The sequence below is a fragment of the Melopsittacus undulatus genome, chromosome 9 (assembly GCF_012275295.1).
Source record: "Melopsittacus undulatus isolate bMelUnd1 chromosome 9, bMelUnd1.mat.Z, whole genome shotgun sequence".
Taxonomy (NCBI): domain Eukaryota; kingdom Metazoa; phylum Chordata; class Aves; order Psittaciformes; family Psittaculidae; genus Melopsittacus; species Melopsittacus undulatus.
Window position 1 is genome coordinate 44653685 of NC_047535.1, and position 18577 is coordinate 44672261.

Genomic DNA, 18577 nt, shown 5'->3' on the forward strand with positions numbered 1-18577 from the left:
GGCTGGCTGTGTGCTGCAGGGATGCGGTGTCTGTGTGCTGCAGGGATGTGATGCAGTGGCTGTGTTCTGCAGGGATGCGGTGTGAGCGGGTGGTCCTGCTGCAGGGATGCAGGATGGAGGTGCTGCAGGTGCAGGGGCTCACAACGACAGCCTGGGTCTGCAGTTACTCTGCAGCCATTGACTCCAGCTTGCAGAGCTCAGGCGCTATGGTGAGCTTGCCAGCATGGCACTGGGTCTATATAATTTAAAATGTAGCTCTTTCTCCTGCTCCAGTATGAGCTCTTCCAAGAAAGCTTTCCTTCATAGATTGCAAGGGTGCTTCTCTCCACTGACCAGTTTGCAGTTCTACTGGAAAGAGGGGGAGATGGGTTGCAGCAGGAATGTTTAGTTGTTGCTAAGAGACAAACTATCGCATGATGCAGACTTTTACCTTGAAACCTGTAATTAAAACCCAGCGGGGCTTAATCACCTCACAGATATCTATTGTGTATCTCAGACTGGATGTGAGATCATCAGTGAGCAGTCAAGTGGCAGACACCATAATCCTGTAAGATTAGTCAAAACTGGGTTTTTTATATTAAAAAGACCTAGTGCAAATAAAATCTGAGTATAAACCAGACTTTAACTATCCAGAGAGGCCAAATGCACCTCAAGGTCTGAAGCTACAGTATTATCTGTTCAGGACATACCGCCCTATTGTGAAACCATGTAAATATTAACTACTTCACCTTAGCAATGGGTTAAAGGGAACACACCCTGGTGCTCACTGTTCCTGGTGGCTATTCTGTATAATCACTTGTTTTGAAAGTCAAGTGATCTGTTTGTATTGATAAGATGGTATTGGGTTGCTGCTGTGGTTTCTGTAGCTGAAGAGACACAAGTAAGGCATGCCTATGGATGCTGGGCCTGGTGAGGCTCAGCTTGGAGGACTCTACGTGTTAACACTCTGAATTCGAGCTGGAATAGGCAATTGAAATACAAAACACTTTTCTTTTGCTATCTAGGACTCAGTCAGATCCTTGTGCATTCTGGTGGCATGAAAGTGAGTTTGTACCACTGATTTATACCACTGAACTTGTCTTTACTCCAGCATCTGCTCCAGACGCTGGAGAGCAGACAAAAGCTTCCAGGTCACTTGTAGCTTCTGTGACTAAAAAGGAGTTTCTGCAACAGTTTTCACTGGAATGGAGGAAAGAATAGAAAAAAGCTCTGCTGTAACCTGCTGCTGTGGCTGAAAGGATCAGTCAGGCTGAGGGCATCCCGACACACTGCAGGCGAACCCTGGTTTGGGTGAGCGTGGACAAGCTGGAGCTTTTACAAGTGTAACACAACCTGAGGAGCAGCTACAGTCTCAAAGGGAGTGCATTGAATTTGTGACTCATTAAAACCAAAGTAAGTTGCAAGAGTATTCACAAAACTGTAGAGGTCACTTCATAAGGCCGAAGTGATGCCAAGAAATATCCTGCCTCTTCATACAGCTTACAACAGTCTGATCTTGATTCCTTAGTCTTAGCTGCGTGGTGTGTCTTAAAGTAGAGCTGCTGTGGTGATAAACCTTTGCTAGGCTAGAGCATAACATGGAAAAGCCAGAGCTGGCTCCGCAGTGAAAGGATGGCTTTTCGTGCAGGCAGGACTGTGATGGTGCAAAGGATGCTCCATAGGCCTCCACTCTCCACTTTGCCGTTTGTGTGCAGGTCATGATATGTCTGGATTTTGTTCTAATTCCAAACTCTGGCTTTCCTGGACTTCATCATATAGCAGTGTTTTCTTGCTATCATTTTTAATGCAAACTGTTGCAGTGTGTGAGGAGGCATGTTGATGTATCTAAATGTGGTTTCCTAAATGGTGCTTTTAGCAACCCCTGTTGGGATGCTGTTCTTGTGAACTCCGTCACATGCTGTTTGGCCTCTTTCGTAAGATACAAATGCCATTAAATATAACAGGTGGCACGTATCATCCAAATGCAAAATACCAGAGAACTGCCAATTCTTCTAAGCTTAATGCTGTAAAGCTTCAAGGGCAAGTCCCACGACCCTTGGAGAGCACAGAGCTCTCAAGACAGCTGGAGAGCACTGAGTGCTTGGACTCCTCTCTTCCCTCCTGTCTAATACAGGGCATGAAGAATGATGTCTCTGCTTAAGCAAGTGTCTGCAGTGACCTGGGCTGCTTTTCTTGTCCTTGATTGCCTGAGCATGGGTGCAGGCACAGTATTTTAAAAACATGCCTCTTTAGGGTGGGAAGTAAACAGTTATGTGTCTTTTGTCTTCCAGATAGTAAAGCCATAGTTGATGGAAACTTGAAGTTGATCCTTGGCCTGATATGGACCCTTATCCTCCACTACTCCATTTCCATGCCAGTGTGGGAGGATGAAGGTGATGATGATGCGAAGAAGCAGACCCCTAAGCAGAGGCTGCTGGGCTGGATCCAGAACAAAATTCCTTACTTGCCAATCACGAACTTCAATCAGAACTGGCAGGATGGCAAAGCACTGGGGGCTCTGGTTGACAGCTGTGCTCCAGGTGAGTCCTTTGCTCTGATGGTCAGTGTTTTCCTTGCTTGCTGTCCTTGTAGCTGCTCTGCTGTTCTCCTGGAGGAGGTTTTCACTGCTGAGCTGGAGACAGAGTGAGGCTTTAAAGAAACCCAAGTCCAAAGAGGCTGGCTGTGGGAAGCAGCGAGTTATAAATGAGTTGGCCAAGAGAAATACTGGCCTAAAGCAGAATGTGATTGCATTATCGGAGGCGCCAGGTCTAAGCTTTGTATTGGGTGCAAGGGACAAAGGCGCAAATGCTGGCTTCTAAATGCAAGAAAGACTTGTTCTCACAGCAAGTGCCAACAACCTTTCAACTTCAGGGCGCAGCAGGAGGCTTCGTGTGTTCTGCTGAAATAGGATTGCAAAGGGAGCACAGAGCAGCCAGAAGCTGTACACTACCTGATACTTCAGTGTTTAGCAAGCTGAGGCTGTGCTACTTAAGGCGAATAATGTGATGAAGTGTGAAAAAGGCACAGTTTCCTCACCTTCTTGTAAAACAGCCTTGCTAGTGCGCTTGCTGGTGTTCATCTGATACAGTCTGGGGTGCCATAGCAAGCACTTGAAATGTTCTTTTCCAAATTTGCTGCAGGAAAGCCTTTATGTTTCTCTGAACATAAAGGATGGGCAGATGTATTCATTCTGAATTTAGAGTGGTGTCTTGCACAACTTAACTTTAAATCAGTGCAGTTGTGTGACAAGCTATATATTATTATTTAGCTGAAAGGCAGGCTGGGTCTTTTTGATTTTGCTGTTACTGTCTGTGCTGTAAGGGCCTGGTTGTTGTCTCAGAATCATTTCAGTGAGCAGCACACACTCATCTTGCTTTGCCTGCTTCTGCCAAGTTCTGACTGTCTTTCTGTACAGCAGTGTAATACAAGTGGCGGTGGAGCTTGCACTTGGTTTCTTCAGTGAGGGAAGCTCCTTTGCAGATAACCCCTAACAACTGAAATGTGCTTTCAGGCCTGTGTCCTGACTGGGAGACCTGGGACCCAAAGAAGCCGGTTGACAATGCCCGTGAAGCCATGCAACAGGCGGACGACTGGCTGGGTGTGCCACAGGTGAGGCTGTGTGGGCACTGGGATGCAGGCTGCCTGTGGGAGCACAGCACATAGCTCTGTGCTTGTGACCGGTTTCATTTTAAACTCATCAAGCAGGTGAAGTTGTTGGAGGCTTCCAGAGGTTACAGTTTACTCAGGTGAAGCTGCCTGAGAAAGGGCAAATTGTAATGAAACACACTATTTGGTTTCAGAGCTCTGGCTGTAGGTTTTGTGCAGGTGTCTCCACTGAAGGCAGCTGGTATTGCAGCATGTGGGGTGGGGGAAAAGTGCATGTGGAGCAGTGCCTGCTCTGATAGCCCTTGGAGTGAGTTTGTTTTGCTGCACTGAATTCCACAGTTTAAAACCTAGCCCTCACCTGGTTTAGGAAATCACCTGCAAAGATGACTCTCAAGCACGGAACAGGGTATTGAAAACAGGGTTGTTTTCATGCTGATAAAGTTGGTTGGAATTGCTGAAGTCTCTGTTGGAGCAGCTTGTAGCACACAGGATTAGTGATTCTTTCATTATCTTTCAGTGATTCTTTCAGTTTTAATGATCCCCCTTTTTCTTTTCGAGGAGAACGTAGCTATCACTGTCTTGCCTTTGCTGTCATTTAGTTTGATGCAGTCTCCTGAAAACCCCTAATAATCAATGCACCAAAAAGCCCCCAAACCACACTGGGGCCATAATGAGCTTCTTTATTTTCTTGCCATGAGATAATAAATGGTGCTGTGGGTATCAAAGGGAAAATAAATGTAAGAAATTGCAGTAGCATGTGGGAGTTTTGAAATGTAAGACTGTGTCATAGCTGTGTTTCTGTGTTGACATGCGGTAACTAAGCACTGGTACAATATACTTAATTGTGCTGTCTTTCAGGTTATTACCCCTGAAGAAATTATCCACCCTGATGTGGATGAACACTCTGTAATGACTTACCTGTCCCAGTTCCCCAAAGCCAAGCTGAAACCAGGAGCTCCTTTAAAGCCCAAACTGAATCCAAAGAAGGCAAGGGCTTATGGCAGAGGTAAGGACTTGCTGAGCTTAAGCTGCACAGAGGATTTAACTCTTCAGAAAGCTGGGTGGGGTTTTCTGCTTGTGTTGAACTCCAGACCCACAGTAACTGACTTCAAAGTTTCACTTGTATGCTCTTGGTGTGGTGCCTGGTTTCAGAAGTACGTGGATATAGTCCAAAAGACACTCCTAGTTCTAACATGTAAATTCCCCAAAGTCTCTGAACCTGTTCTGCAAGCTCCAGCCTTGCAGTGCACAGCTGGAAGAAGTAGCATGATACGGGGCTGAAACAATCTCAGTGTGAGATTGAAGCTGTAAACAGTATTGCTGCTGACAGTTGTTGATCTAGCAGTGAATGCTTCTTGTGATAAAGAGCTCCTTTAGAGAGGAAAAGCCTCTTGACATCTGTGTGTGTCCCTGAGCAGGCTCTCTCTAGAGGCAGCCTCCAGTTTCCCAGGCTTGATGGCAGATGTGTATTAGGGTAGACTAATTCTAAATAAGGTATTTGTATCTATCAAGAGGTGTGAATGTGCAAAGGTGGGTTGTGACACTTCAAACATTATATAGTGCCGAGCCTTTGTTGCAAAGGCTGTTTGCTAATTGGAAGGACTTGTCCATAGATGTTTATGCAACTGTAGATCTACATAGGCATTCTTATTTCTAATTTAGCTTTTAAATGGATAATTTCCTGTAGCTTCTGATGTGGTCTGCTCCAGATTGGAATACAATCACAGCTGAATGAATAACACATTTGTACCTTTACTATGCTTGGTATGTAGCAAAACATCACTGAAACATTGTTCTTTGCTCTCCATTCCATTATTTTTTCTTCTTTAAATTTGATTTTCCATTGAGACTTAACTAATGGAATGAATGGACATGGTCACTGTGCACTGAAGAGCAGTCATTAAAGTCAGAAGTGGGTTTTAGCACTTACCCTGCTTGGGGTTTACGTCCTTTATTGGTGCCTTCCACAAACCACAATGCACAGACACATTTGTCAGACCCCGAATTATAGACTGCCTGTACTCCACTTACTGTGTCAATGACTGATCAACCTGCCTCAGCTGTAAAATCTGGCTTTAGTAATTTTCTTCTTTCAAAAACTGCAATTACTTTGTCATCTGCTTCCATGCATACGTACTCTGGAGCCATTGTAATGTAAATGACGAAGGGGGAACAGCTCTTCTTGAAAAATGGGTGTTTTCTCAATGTTAATTGCCAAAACAGGGTCACTATAATTGACAGTTCTGAGTGCTAGCATACGTCAGAGCTGAAAGGTGACTCCAGCAGCAAGGGCTCACTACCAAAGTGGGCAGGGTCTTTTGGACACATGAGTAACAGGTCTTCATGCTTCCAGAGAAAGGTGATTGTCAAGTGTGACGTGGGTCAGTTTTAGCATTGGTTATTGTTGTTTTTCCATGCATGTTGCTTGTATCTTCCCATCATGAGTCTTAGTGCTAGCACAAGACCCTGGACACTGTGGTGGTTTACATTGAGGGCTGCTGTGTGTAGACCTGATTTGAAGTGAGCTGTACAAAATGGTGCAGATCCTCTTTGATGCACTATGAGTTTTCATTTAACCATCAAAGCAGATCTCTGATAAAAGAGTAAAACCCAGAAGTTGCAATGTAGGATAAGTTCTGTGACTGATGCTGTCCTGGCTGAAGCTGTCTCCTGAGGATAAGCTCTCCTTGCGCTTGCAGAAAGAGGGATACTTAACTCAAATACTGTATCCTAATGCTTGTGTGGTGGACTGAAGATACACGGAGTGAATTTATAGCTGTTTAAACTAGATGATAATCTAGGGCTTAGTTTGAAAGAATGAATATGTCAATTGTTAACACCTTATCAAAATGCTCAGATTTCCTAGTAAAAACATGATCTTCCTTGCATTGCTCTCAAGTTATTGTTTTCTGAAGATAAACAAGTTCAGGAATTCTGTTGTTCACAACCACTTCCTTTATAATCTATCAGACGTTGCACTTTCCACTAATTGTGCGATGGAGCAGCAGTGCCCACAGCTTTATGAATAAGCCAGCGAGTAATTCCCTTGGAAGGAAGGGTATATGTGTTTGGGCTAGTCTGGAACCCGTAACTTTGGGAAGTTCTTCCACCCACTCAGTCTGACACCATCATGACAGGTGTCATAACCTGGGGCTACATGTAGGGAGATGATGAAATCCTGCTGGTGTTTGCTGTGGCAGGCCCTGTGCTGAGGAATAAGGAAACGCTGATTAAAAGTGAAGTGGAAGTGGCACCGAATTGGAGGATTTTCATGGTTCAAAGAGGTTCCTGTGTGCATTTGTACAGTGTTCACTCTGGCAAGGCTGTTTAAGCAGCTTTCAAAGACCAGTAAATCTGAGCAGTGTCTGTACAGCTGAGTTCTGAAAGTGCAGTAAAATGGGACAGTATAGGTAAGAACAGTCTTGCTTAGAAAAATCTTTCACCCTTGGCTCTAGGGTAGCACCTTTACCAAAAGGCTTCCCAAAATTTACCTCCTGCCTTCCTTACCTGCCCTTCCAGTACTGCAGGACCACTGCAGCATTCAGCTGTGTGAAAGAGGGCAGCTCCTACTGCACGTAGCCCTCTCAGTGTCAGCTGGGCACTCATAAGCTCTGGAGTGGACCCTCCATACATTGCTCAGGCAAACCCAGTAACTTGCTTTCACCTGAAACCAGATGCCAGCTGAGTTCCTGACTCGTCCAGAGATCCCGAGATCATAGAATCATAGAATAGAGTTGGAAAGGACCTTAAAATCATCCAGTTCCAACCCACCTGCCATGGGCAGGGACACCTCACACTAAACCATATCACCCAAGGCTTCATCCAACCTGACCTTGAACACTGCCAGGGATGGAGCATTCACAACCTCCCTGGGCAACCCATTCCAGTGCCTCAGCACCCTCACAGTAAAGAACTTCTTCCTTATATCCAGTCTAAACTTCTGCTGTTTAAGTTTTAACCCATTACCCCTTGTCCTATCACTACAGTCCCTAAGGAAGAGTCCCTCACCAGCATCCCTGTAGCCCCCTTCAGATACTGGAAGGCTGCTATGAGGTCTCCACGCAGCCTTCTCTTCTCCAGGCTGAACAGCCCCAACTTTCTCAGCCTGTCTCCATACAGGAGGTGCTCCAGTCCCTGATCATCCTCGTGGCCTCCTCTGGACTTGTTCCAACAGTTCCATGTCCTTTTGATGTTGAGGACACCAGAACTGCACACAATGCTCCAAGTGAGGTCCCACGAGAGCAGAGCAGAGGGGCAGGATCACCTCCTTCGCCCTGCTGGTCACGCTCCTTTTGATGCAGCCCAGGATATGGGTTGAGCCACTGGGATTCAAACAATTTTTACAATGCTGATACTGTAAGAGCAGGGATGGTTGTGGATGTGATGCTCCGGGCAGCTGGTGGAGAGGCCTGGGGAAGCTGGTGCTGGGGGCTTGTTTGAGGGAGTGGATTGGATGGCTTGCAGGTAGCCTCTGAAGTATCTCCTGGGTTTTGTAGCAGCAGATAATGCACAGCTCGTGTCTGTCTCACAGGGGTCGAGCCTCATGGGAACATGGTGAAGCAGCCTGCCATCTTCACAGTTGACACCATCAGTGCTGGGCAGGGAGACCTGATGGTCTTCATAGAGGATCCGGAAGGAAACAGAGAAGAGGTACGTATGGTAAATACTTTGTGTAGAGAAGTAAAGCTGGTGTGAGTGCTGAAGTTTGTTCAGTAACCTTCATCTTTCACAAGTGAGGTCTTAGCAGATAAGTAATCTAAAAGGAAATTGCAAAACACTATCTATCAAAAGTGCAAGCCTGAAGATTTTCCTCATAATTGCCTTACTGGATGAACTTGAAGAAAATGTCACTATCTGCAATTAAGCAACATAACTCCAATGTCCGGTAGTTGTAGTACTTCAGCTTGACTAGCCAAGTGTCTATGTTTTTAGATAACATACATCACTAAATCACTGTCTGCCCTTACTCATTCTGCAAGAATGGCTAAAGCAGCTATTTGGATGCCATGAATCATTCTGAGTTAAAATGCTGGTTTTAATGTTTATAGAAACTTCTCATCCAAGTGCTCCACTTGATCATGTTACAGCATTCCAGAAAAATACAGCTGTATGTTGGACTTCACGTCTCCTCAGTTCTGGCTTGCCTTAGTAAAGCAATTAACAGCAAGGAAAAGGGCTGGGGGTGGGGATAAGGTAGCTTGCTTTGTCTCATGGAATAATAAAACCAATGGGGATTTTCCATATGAGAAGAGGAGGCAGCAAGGATCCTGCTCTCACAGCAGCAAGTCTGACTCTGGAAATAGTTCACAATATCAAGCGCTACCCAGAGAAGGCTTAGGTTGGTGTGTGTAGGCACAGCTCAATGGTGCATGTGTTTTCTCTCCTAGGCAAAGATAACACCATCGAGTGACAAAAACAAGACCTATTCAGTTCAGTATGTGCCAAGGGTTACTGGACCTCACAAGGTGGGTTGTGCGTCAATAGCCAGTAATCTCTTGCTAAATGTGCTCCTCTTCTGGTTGTTAACGTGAGCCCCTGAGGGCTGCCTGCGTGCTGGCAACGTGAGTAACTTGGGGCATCCTGAAGAAACGTAAGCTGGTGTGGCCTTCATTCTCCATCTAGTCTATCGGTCTGCCCCCTTCTCAAGGGGAGAGGGGATGTTTGGGTATCAGGTGCTGCAGTTGGCTCTCCACTTACATGGGGTCACTTCCTGCAGCTCATTAAGCCAGTTTTGAGTTGTCACAGACACACAGGAGAAAGTACCAGGTTGTTTCTATGAGGCGTTTCTTTGTTCGTGATACTGTACATCATAGGGGCTGTGCAGAGAAGGTTCCCCACACAGCTCTGTCCCAGGATACCTGCAGAAGCAAGTTTAGGGGTGATCCCATTGCTTGGCAGTGGCCCAAGTGGCTGGTCCCACAGCCAGCTTGGAGAGATAAATGCAACTTCTGCTGCCACTTCCTCTCTGGATGGTGATCTGCCTCTTACTGGTGCATCCAGATTCAAGCATCACCATTTCAAGGAGGTGTCCATCAGTTCTGCTGCATGGACAGGATGAAGGTTGTGGGGTGGATGGTCTGAGGCATAGACTCTGTGCTAGGAATGCAGATGTTTGAGCCCCTGCTTGGCTATATGGCAGTGACACAGATTCTGCCTCTGCCCAGTGCGTCAGAGCTGACACCATCTGTCTTTAGGTTTCAGTCCTGTTTGCTGGGCAGCACATTTCCAAGAGCCCATTTGAAGTGAACGTTGACAAAGCCCAGGGAGATGCGAGCAAAGTAACAGCAAAGGGCCCAGGACTGGAGGCGACAGGGAACATTGCCAACAAGCCTACCTACTTTGACCTGTACACAGCAGGTAAGCAGGATGAACGAGTGCTGAATCTGTGCAGCTTCCTCAAGCATGAGGAGCACCTAAGCCTGGGAGGAATAAACAAACTACAAAGTGGATGAGTATTTGCAGCCTCATCAAGTTCAGAGGTGAAATAACAGCCAGGCTGCTTTGTATGAAACATCTGAAGTATGGAGCTGAGCTGAGGCAGGAAGGTGCTAAGCCTTACCCATAAATTTGCCATGCACTTGCTGAATGGCAGCAGGCAAGTTCCTGGCTGGTTTCTTCCCCAAACTCATTTTAAACAGGAATGTGAAATGCCCACCTCTGAAGGATGAGCTGTGAGTAAACTGTAAACACCTCATGCATTCTGTATTTAGCTTTATGAAAGAACCTCCACAGTGCTGCTTTGAGTTCATACTGCAATGACAAACTGGTGTCAACCTCTATGGTAATTAGTAGAGGGCTACTATCTTCATTAGGGCATCTCCATCATGTGACTTGATGCCTGTTATTAGGCCAATGCTGTAGCCTAGAGGAATGAGTCAATAAGATGCTACAAATGCTAACTCATTTCGAACAATGTGAAACTATTTAGGGCAGTTACTTGAAGTATTTAAGCACCAAAATATGCTGAGTGGCATATTTTAAATTGCCTTCTGCCTAAGGGTGCTTGGAAATAAAATGAAATGTGGTTACAGTGAGGGGAAGTGTTATGTTCAGCCTCTAATTGGGAGAGGGAGTGGTCTGAATCATGTAAAGACATGTCTGGCCTCTGGAAGTGTCTGGAAAACTGTTTTTGCTGCATGATGGGTTGAATCAGATGTGAGAGAAGCAGGTGCCACAGAAGTGAATATGTATGGTCCAGCAGAGAAGGATCCTTGTCCAGACCATCATGCACATGGCCCAAGTTCTTCACCTAAACTGCTTTAAAGCTTGAGAAGTTGAATTGACTGGTAAAGTTGTGGCCTAGCGTGAGCCAGAGGTGCTGCAGGGTGGTAGCAACAGGATAAACCAGGCTGTATGTGTATTTGGTATTGTAATACTGTTTAATGGCTTCATGGAGATGCCTCTATCCTGTCTTGCCCCCTCCCCACTTGAATGTCTGGTTGCTGTCAGCAGAAGCTGAACATTTAGGCTGTGCCTAGCAATGGTAGCAGAGGATGGCTGGTGGAGCACAGAGCTGGCTGTGATCCTAAAGGCACTGTGTGTTGCTGTGGGAAAGCCAAGGCTCAGCTGGGCTTATTTCCCTTGCAGGTGCTGGTGTGGGTGACGTGAACGTGGAAGTGGAGGATCCTCAGGGGAGAAGCCTTGCTGAAGTTGCAATAGAAGACAAAGGCAACCAAGTCTACCGTTGCACCTACAAACCTGTTCAAGCTGGTCCTCACATTGTCAAAGTGACTTTTGCTGGGGAGGCAATCCCCAAAACTCCTTGCACTGTTCTTGTTGGAGAGGGTATGCTTTTTAAACATGCACCTAAATGTAGATGGTCACTTTTTGGGTGTGATCACAGAATATGCTTGGTTTTGCCTGGGGCATTCTCTATCCCTTTCAACATCTTGGACCTGGTTCAGTGGGTCACTGGGTATTCACAGGGCAAACCAGTGCTCTCTAACAGTAATACAGCTTTTGTTGCTAGAGTTTCCTTTCTGCCTAGACCTCTGATTAAGCTGCCCTTATTTGTTTTGAAGTGTTTTATGCAGCTATGCAGTGTCTTGCTATTTTCCACCTTTGTTCCTCAAATGACTGTATTTACTGTTTTCCTCCTAAACTGACACCTAACTTGCTTTCTGTTCCATCCTTACGTGCTCCTATGCTTTTAGATCTCTGCTCATCTCTCCTGAGCTACCCTCCATTTGTGGAATTTTGGACTTCACTGCTAATGGCTTCATAGTTGGTAAGAGGTGTGCAGGATGCTTCGTCATGTGTGCTTCTGTAAGCTTCCAGCCTGCAGCTTGTCCTGGCTAAAAGGGCTTTTGTTTTTGTTGGCACTGGGAAGAAAGTTGCAATTGGTGTATGTCCCAGTCAGAGAAACTGGCCTATCCACAAGCTGCCTGACACAGTTGTGCAAGGGCTCTATGAGCTGCTCCCACCCCACATTGGGCACACTCCTGTATTGGGCACTGAGTTTTCAGGGCTAGCAGATGGCATGTGATCTTTGCTCACACCATCCACTGTAGGATGCAGAGTGATGCTGGCTGCTGCAGGGGTGAGGATGAAACTTGTCAGCTATTGAAATGAGTGAAAACCTAATGAGCAGCTTGGCAGACTTGTGCTCCTGCTGTAAGCACGGTGTGTTGTGGGGAAATGCATGTTGGGTTTACACTGATGGGAAGCTGTCATTATGTGTAAGTCTCCAAACCCTTCAGGTTTCTGGAGTTGAAGACCCTGTGATAGCTGGGATTGTGTAACAGAAACTGGTCAGAAGTGCATGTTCTTATTTATGTAGCCTCTCTGCAAGCCTAGAGAAGCACGTGGAGTAAAGGGGTCAAGCATAAGCTTAAGTTCAGCCATATGTAACCTACTGCCCCTGCCCATGGCTGCTTTGGTCTGCAGAAGGCTTAATGGCTTTGCTTCTGAAAGTGTGAGCTGCAGCAAGGAGGGGGTTTTCATGTGACATCACTTGGCAAAACACATGTAGAACTATGCTGTACTGATAGCAGTTATTCCAGGCACGTGCTTCTGAAAGAACAGCACAATAATACTGTCCATGGGGGCTTATCTGCAAAGGGAAGCTTCACCCCATGCTGCAGTGTGCCTCCCAGTGCAAAAGGCGTCAAGAAGATTGTGCCTGGTATGGTGAATGTCCGTATGTGATAGCCATGTAAAAGGTTTGTGTTGATAACTGGCATCAAGCTGGAAAACAACAGTGCTTCAGAATTTGTTTTAATTCTAGATTGCCCTCATAGCGGGTCAGTATTGCCTGACTGCACTTACTGCCCAAAGCCATGGGACATAGACAATGGCTGTGCAGACTGCTGACTGTCTGCCTTAAGTGTTATAACATCAAACCTTGTGCTGAAAGCTAAGCTGTGGTTGTCCTGAGTCAACACTAATCTAAAGGTTGTTCCAGGCTGGCCACGCTACGTGTGTGTTGAGAGTGAAAGAGGTATTCATGTCTGCAATTCCCTTGCAGCCTGCAATCCAAACGCATGTCGTGCCACTGGCAGAGGTCTGCAGCCCAAGGGCGTCCGCATGAGGGAAACTGCTGACTTCAAGGTTGATACCAGAGCAGCAGGGAGTGGAGACCTTGCAGTGACTATAAAGGGACCCAGTAAGTGTTGGGGTGAAGTTGTGCTGTGGATGTGTTTTGGAGAGGGGGGGAAGTGGAGATTGCAACAAGGAAGAGCAGCAAGGATATAATGACCAGATGGAACTGATGGGATTTGTATCACCATGAAAAGCCAAATTTCTGATACTTTGTGCTTAATGTGAAGGTTTTGATCTGCAGGGCTGGGTAAGGTTACACCTGGGTTTAGGTCTTAGTGCACATTGGTTAGCAAAACTGAGAAAATCCACACCTTTTCCTGCCGCAGCCTCCAAGCTGTATGCATTCACATTGTTTCTTCATCTGATCCATAGGAGTAAGTCATTTTCCAGGTTTTTGGCAGGGTGAAAATCCTGCTCTCATAAAGCTGGGAGTGTCTCAGAGCAGCACTTCTGGCTGCACTGGATGCTTGGGCTCAGGAGCAGGGTAGGGTGACATTAAGACCTTCCACCAGGCTCCTTTCCCAAGTCCTGTGCTGTGTCAAGAGCTCTGGATGTGGCTCTGCCTGGGCTATGGCAGGCTGGGGCAATGGGAGCACTGGTGGCTGCTGGCTCCACTCATGCTGCTGCTCTCTGTGCTGCTGTGCTGGTGTTGTACTTGTGAGCCAGTCACCTCCCCCCAGGCTGAGACAGCATTAAAAGGTGCATTGTATTGCCTTCACCTCCTCCACACACACAGTGCTCTGACTGTGTGGATTAATGCGTTAAGGGGGCAAAAAAAGCAACAGACATATCGATGTAAATTTTAGTGTATTAAGCTTTTCTCCCTAAATTCTTCATCTTGAAGAAAATGAAAAGTAGGCATTCCCTGCATACTTGTGGTTGCGGAGTCTGACAAATGTTAAGCTTTTCTGTTTTAACATATGACATGCATCATACTGCAGACTAAGAAAATCAAACACAAGGGAATCTATTAAGTCTGGTAAGCTAAAATACCTTCTGCTGTATTTCTTCTGGAAGTGTTTGCTGTCTTTGTCCTAGAGGGCAACTAGAACTAACTCCCCATACAACCTGACCTTTTCTCTTTTTTTTGGTGGAAGAAATTTAGTCTTGCAAGCTAAAATAAATACTAGAAAACATGAACTTGTCTCAGTAATTGAAAGCAGGATGGAAGCTGTTAAGTTTAATGCTGAACTGATCTTTCAACAGAGGGCTTGGAGGAGCTGGTGAAACAAAAAGGCTTTATGGATGGTGTATATGCGTTTGAGTATTATCCATCTACCCCAGGGAAGTACGTTGTCATGATTACATGGGGTGGGCACAACATTCCAAAGAGGTGAGTTGGAAGAAGCCTTTTTGAGTTTTGTGCCCTTTGATGGGGTGTGTAGTTGGTGGGCTTTAAAACAATGCTGACCTTTGAAGAAACTCTGGGGGACAAGTTAGTGGCAAGCATTGCTTTGAAAGTTTATCTACAGCCTGTTTGAGGGCTGCAGCAGCTCATATTGAGAAGCTTTGATGGGTGATTTGCATCAGTCTCACTAAACCCAAATGATGAATACAAAACCCAATAAAACTTGGTGGATTATGCAGCTTGGACTTTGCTGTGAGTTTTGGAAGGGATCTGTTATTTCAGTGCCCAGGGCTACAGCAAGCAGTGCAGACCAAGGATTTGACACTCAGGATTTGTGGTGCAAGATGGAAGTAGGTGATGGGTTGGATGACCTCTCTGCTAGAGAAAGAGTCTGCTGGGCACTGTGCCACCACATGATAGCATCTATTAATTTGGAGAATCCAATGTAAAGCCTCATTAAAATGCCTGGGGAAAAGCCTGGATGCTGTATTTGTCCTTATTCCTAATACCACGCTTTGCTTTTCTCTTGCAGCCCCTTTGAAGTTCAAGTGGGTCATGAAGCTGGTCCTCAGAAAGTGCGAGCCTGGGGACCAGGATTGCATGAAGGTGTTGTGGGCAAATCAGCTGATTTTGTGGTAGAGTCCATTGGCACAGAAGTTGGCTCTCTTGGTATGTTTCTTTACGTAGTTTGCCTGAAATGTTTATCAACTGCAATGCTAGAAATGGACTCATGAGAAACAATAGATTTCCCAGCAGTAAAAAACCCCAAATGTGTCTGTAAGACTTTTGGTCTAGACACAAACTTATATCAGAGTATGAAAGAAAAGAAAGAAAGAAAGAAGGAAAGAAGGAAAGAGAGAAAGAGAGAAAGAGAGAAAGAAAGAAAAAGAAAATCCTAGAGACAGGAATGTGTGTGATGGGGAATGTAAAGCTATGGTTTTGTGGGATGATATCCAAAAGGGAATGATGGATTATCTCTTATATTGCTGAAGAGGGGTGACAGAGAGAATCAGTTGTCATTAATGCTAACAAAAATCAGTGTGGGGAAGGGGTGTTAAATTAGCAGCCACACAAACCTAACATGAGGAACCTACTTGTTATTTTTTCAGGCTTTGCTATAGAAGGCCCTTCTCAGGCTAAAATTGAGTGTGATGACAAGAACGATGGCTCATGTGATGTGAAGTACTGGCCCAAAGAGCCCGGTGAATATGCTGTGCACATCATGTGTGATGACGAGGACATCAAAGACAGCCCTTACATGGCCTTCATCCGACCGGCTTCAGGAGACTTCAACCCAGATAAGGTGGTGTATAAGAAAGAGTTCACTCCTGCGATATAACTACAGTAGAGATATTTCTGAAGACTTCTGGTAATAGGCTTGATTCTTAAGCTGCCTCTGCTTAAAGCTCTGAATTTGCCATGCTCCAGCCAGATATTATCCAGCTTTTTCTAATAACACTGTTGTGGTTTTGATTTAATGTGATGAAGACTTGCTGAATTAGTCCAAATTCTCAGCTTTCACACTAGTCCCTACTTGTATCCCATGCTTCCTGGGTTTTGTGGGAAGGGGAAGGTACTTAGAAATAAATTGCTTAGTTTTACTTCTCCTTCTGAACTGCAAACTAAGACTCTTGGGGTGGTTTTTGTAGGTGAAGGCTTATGGCCCAGGCTTGGAGAGGACTGGCTGTATAGTGAACAATCCTGCTGAGTTCACAGTGGAAACCAAGGATGCTGGGAAAGCACCTCTGAAGATGTATGCACAGGTAAGAAGCCAAAGGCAGCATGTGAAACTTCAGCAAAAGGGCTTTAATGCTGTTGAGAAAAGTGCCTTAAGTATTTCTGCTCACTTACACACCACTTAATTCTGGGCATGTGTAATTCTCTCAAAGCTCTGCGCTTTGATCTGTGTAATGTAGTCAAGCAACAAACCTAACTCAAGACAAGGTGACTTCTCTGTGGCATGTGAAACACATGGCTTTGCTTCCTTACTTGGAATCTCCTCAGCAAAGCAAGGTGTCATTTCCTGCAGTTGTCATTTGGAAGCACCCGAAGTGCCTTTGAGTCTGTGAATTTCAGGCAAGCTTGTTAAAGTATGTGTTGTAGGATGGTGTTAGAAATGAGCAAGTGTAAGTCTTCCTCATCTAACAGGAGTGTGATTTGCGTGTTCCTTCAGTGTTTCTGAGCTGCAGCTCTGGGAAAACCAAATCCCAGCACCACATTTTGGAACAGTCTTGGGCTGTTCAAATAGTACAAACATTTTTAAAGTACCGGAACCCTCTGTATTACTGCTTTTTAGGATGGAGAAGGAAACCCGATCGATATCCAGATAAAGGGCAAGCCTGATGGTGTGTTTGCCTGTTCCTATGTGCCAGTTAAACCAATCAAACATACAATTTCTGTTGTCTGGGGAGGAGCCAACGTTCCCAATAGCCCCTTCAGGGTAAGTACAGAGATGGCTGTTACTAATTCTTGCTAAGTAGGACATTCATGCTCACAACTACTTCTCATTACAAGCAGGATGATAAAACCCTTCAGTGAACTTCAAGGAGGTGTGTTCTTCTGTTCCTGTTTTGTAGGAATTGGTCCACTTGACAAAAGCTTTCTGGTTTTACAAGCTCACATTTCAGAGGTCTCCTATCAGTGAAGCTGCAGCCTGGGGCAATCAGGGCAATTCACTCTTCCCTTGGCACAGTTTTCTATAGCCTCTGCTCAAGCAATGCTCTGACTTGACTGTGATCTCAAAGACGACACAGATGTGTGATTCTGACCCTTGTGAATCCATGCAGGTCCTTATAGGTCAAGGGAGTCATCCTCAGAAAGTGAAAGTGTTTGGACCTGGCGTAGAGAGAACTGGCCTGAAAGCAAATGAGCCAACCCACTTCACTGTTGACTGCACAGATGCAGGAGAAGGTAAATGCAGGCTGGGCTGTTGCTGTGGTATCTGAACCACAGGTCTCTGTACTGTTTCATGCTAGTTTTCCTTATTTCATGGAAGCAGAACATTGCAATGAATTGTGATGTGATCTGTTACATCAATTAACACGGGCATTTGAGCAACTACTGGAAATGGGAATGTGCTGGCTGTTGGCTAGCAACGACTGTACTGTCCAGTAGCATAACCTCCATTTGCTTTGCCTAGGTGACGTCAGTGTTGGAATTAAGTGTGATGCTCGTGTGGTCAGTGATGAAGAGGAAGACATAGATTTTGACATCATCCACAATGCTAATGATACGTTCACAGTGAAGTATGCACCACCTGCCGCTGGGCGCTACACTATTAAAGTGCTCTTCGCAGGAGAGGTTTGTCATCTTCATTTTACAGCCTGATGCTTTTAGAGTGTTTATCTGCTCTTTGATCAACGAGCATGTGCCAGTTAACAGCTGGCTGTGGCAATCTGCAGCTGGCTCCTTCCATTTCAGCTCACGTGCACTTTGGTCGGTGGTTCCAAAACCGCTTTTGTAATACCTGAAGGTACACAAATGAGAGGCCTTGGATGGAGAAACTGGAGTTCAAGCATGTGATGTGTTGGGCTGGCATAATGAGTGTGGGCTCAGTGATGGGGCAAAGCTGCTTTCTAAGGGATAGAAAACCGAAGTGACTGTCCAAGGAACATGGCAGTAAAAATGAGTTTTCTTTATTAAGAAAAAGGGGGGAGGAAGAGGCCCTTGCAAACAATGCAGCTGTTAACTCTGCCCTAGACTTTGAGTGCGAGTACTCCGGCAGAGAAGGGTGCTTAACTGGGGTGAAAGTTTACTCAGATTGGTGCTGCAGTTACAGCAACAGTGTCTTAAAGTTATCATCTGTCTGGTTTGTGCTGGTAAAGAGTTGTTGTGTTTATAGACATGTATTTGTTGCAGGAAATTCCTGCCAGCCCATTCAGAGTTAAAGTGGAGCCCTCACACGATGCCAGCAAAGTGAAAGCTGAAGGACCTGGTCTGAGCAAAACTGGTGAGAGCTGGTTTGGGATGGTGTGGCCAGTGCTAGACCTATTGTGGGGTAGTCACTGCCTGGATGAGCATTGCTGGGATGCAGTGATGCAGTCCTGGATGCAGCAGGCTGGGGTGCCAGGCAATTGGAAACAACTCCATTCCCTTGGCATTTTG

The 18577-nt window shown here is 45.6% G+C and overlaps 1 protein-coding gene across 3 annotated transcripts in view; it reads left to right on the plus strand.

Moving 5' to 3' along the window:
* The window catches only part of FLNB (filamin B), a 70723-nt gene that overhangs the window by 21250 nt on the left and 30896 nt on the right, over positions 1 to 18577 (plus strand). For all 3 annotated transcript variants that reach the window (XM_034066401.1, XM_034066403.1, XM_034066402.1), the window contains exons 2-17: positions 2271 to 2519; positions 3491 to 3588; positions 4444 to 4591; positions 8117 to 8235; positions 8973 to 9050; positions 9780 to 9942; positions 11173 to 11370; positions 13052 to 13189; positions 14332 to 14458; positions 15006 to 15142; positions 15583 to 15776; positions 16123 to 16236; positions 16770 to 16913; positions 17260 to 17383; positions 17613 to 17773; positions 18332 to 18422. In XM_034066401.1, coding sequence (XP_033922292.1) covers positions 2271 to 2519; positions 3491 to 3588; positions 4444 to 4591; positions 8117 to 8235; positions 8973 to 9050; positions 9780 to 9942; positions 11173 to 11370; positions 13052 to 13189; positions 14332 to 14458; positions 15006 to 15142; positions 15583 to 15776; positions 16123 to 16236; positions 16770 to 16913; positions 17260 to 17383; positions 17613 to 17773; positions 18332 to 18422 — 2283 coding nt within the window. The remainder of the gene's footprint in view (positions 1 to 2270; positions 2520 to 3490; positions 3589 to 4443; positions 4592 to 8116; positions 8236 to 8972; positions 9051 to 9779; positions 9943 to 11172; positions 11371 to 13051; positions 13190 to 14331; positions 14459 to 15005; positions 15143 to 15582; positions 15777 to 16122; positions 16237 to 16769; positions 16914 to 17259; positions 17384 to 17612; positions 17774 to 18331; positions 18423 to 18577) is intronic.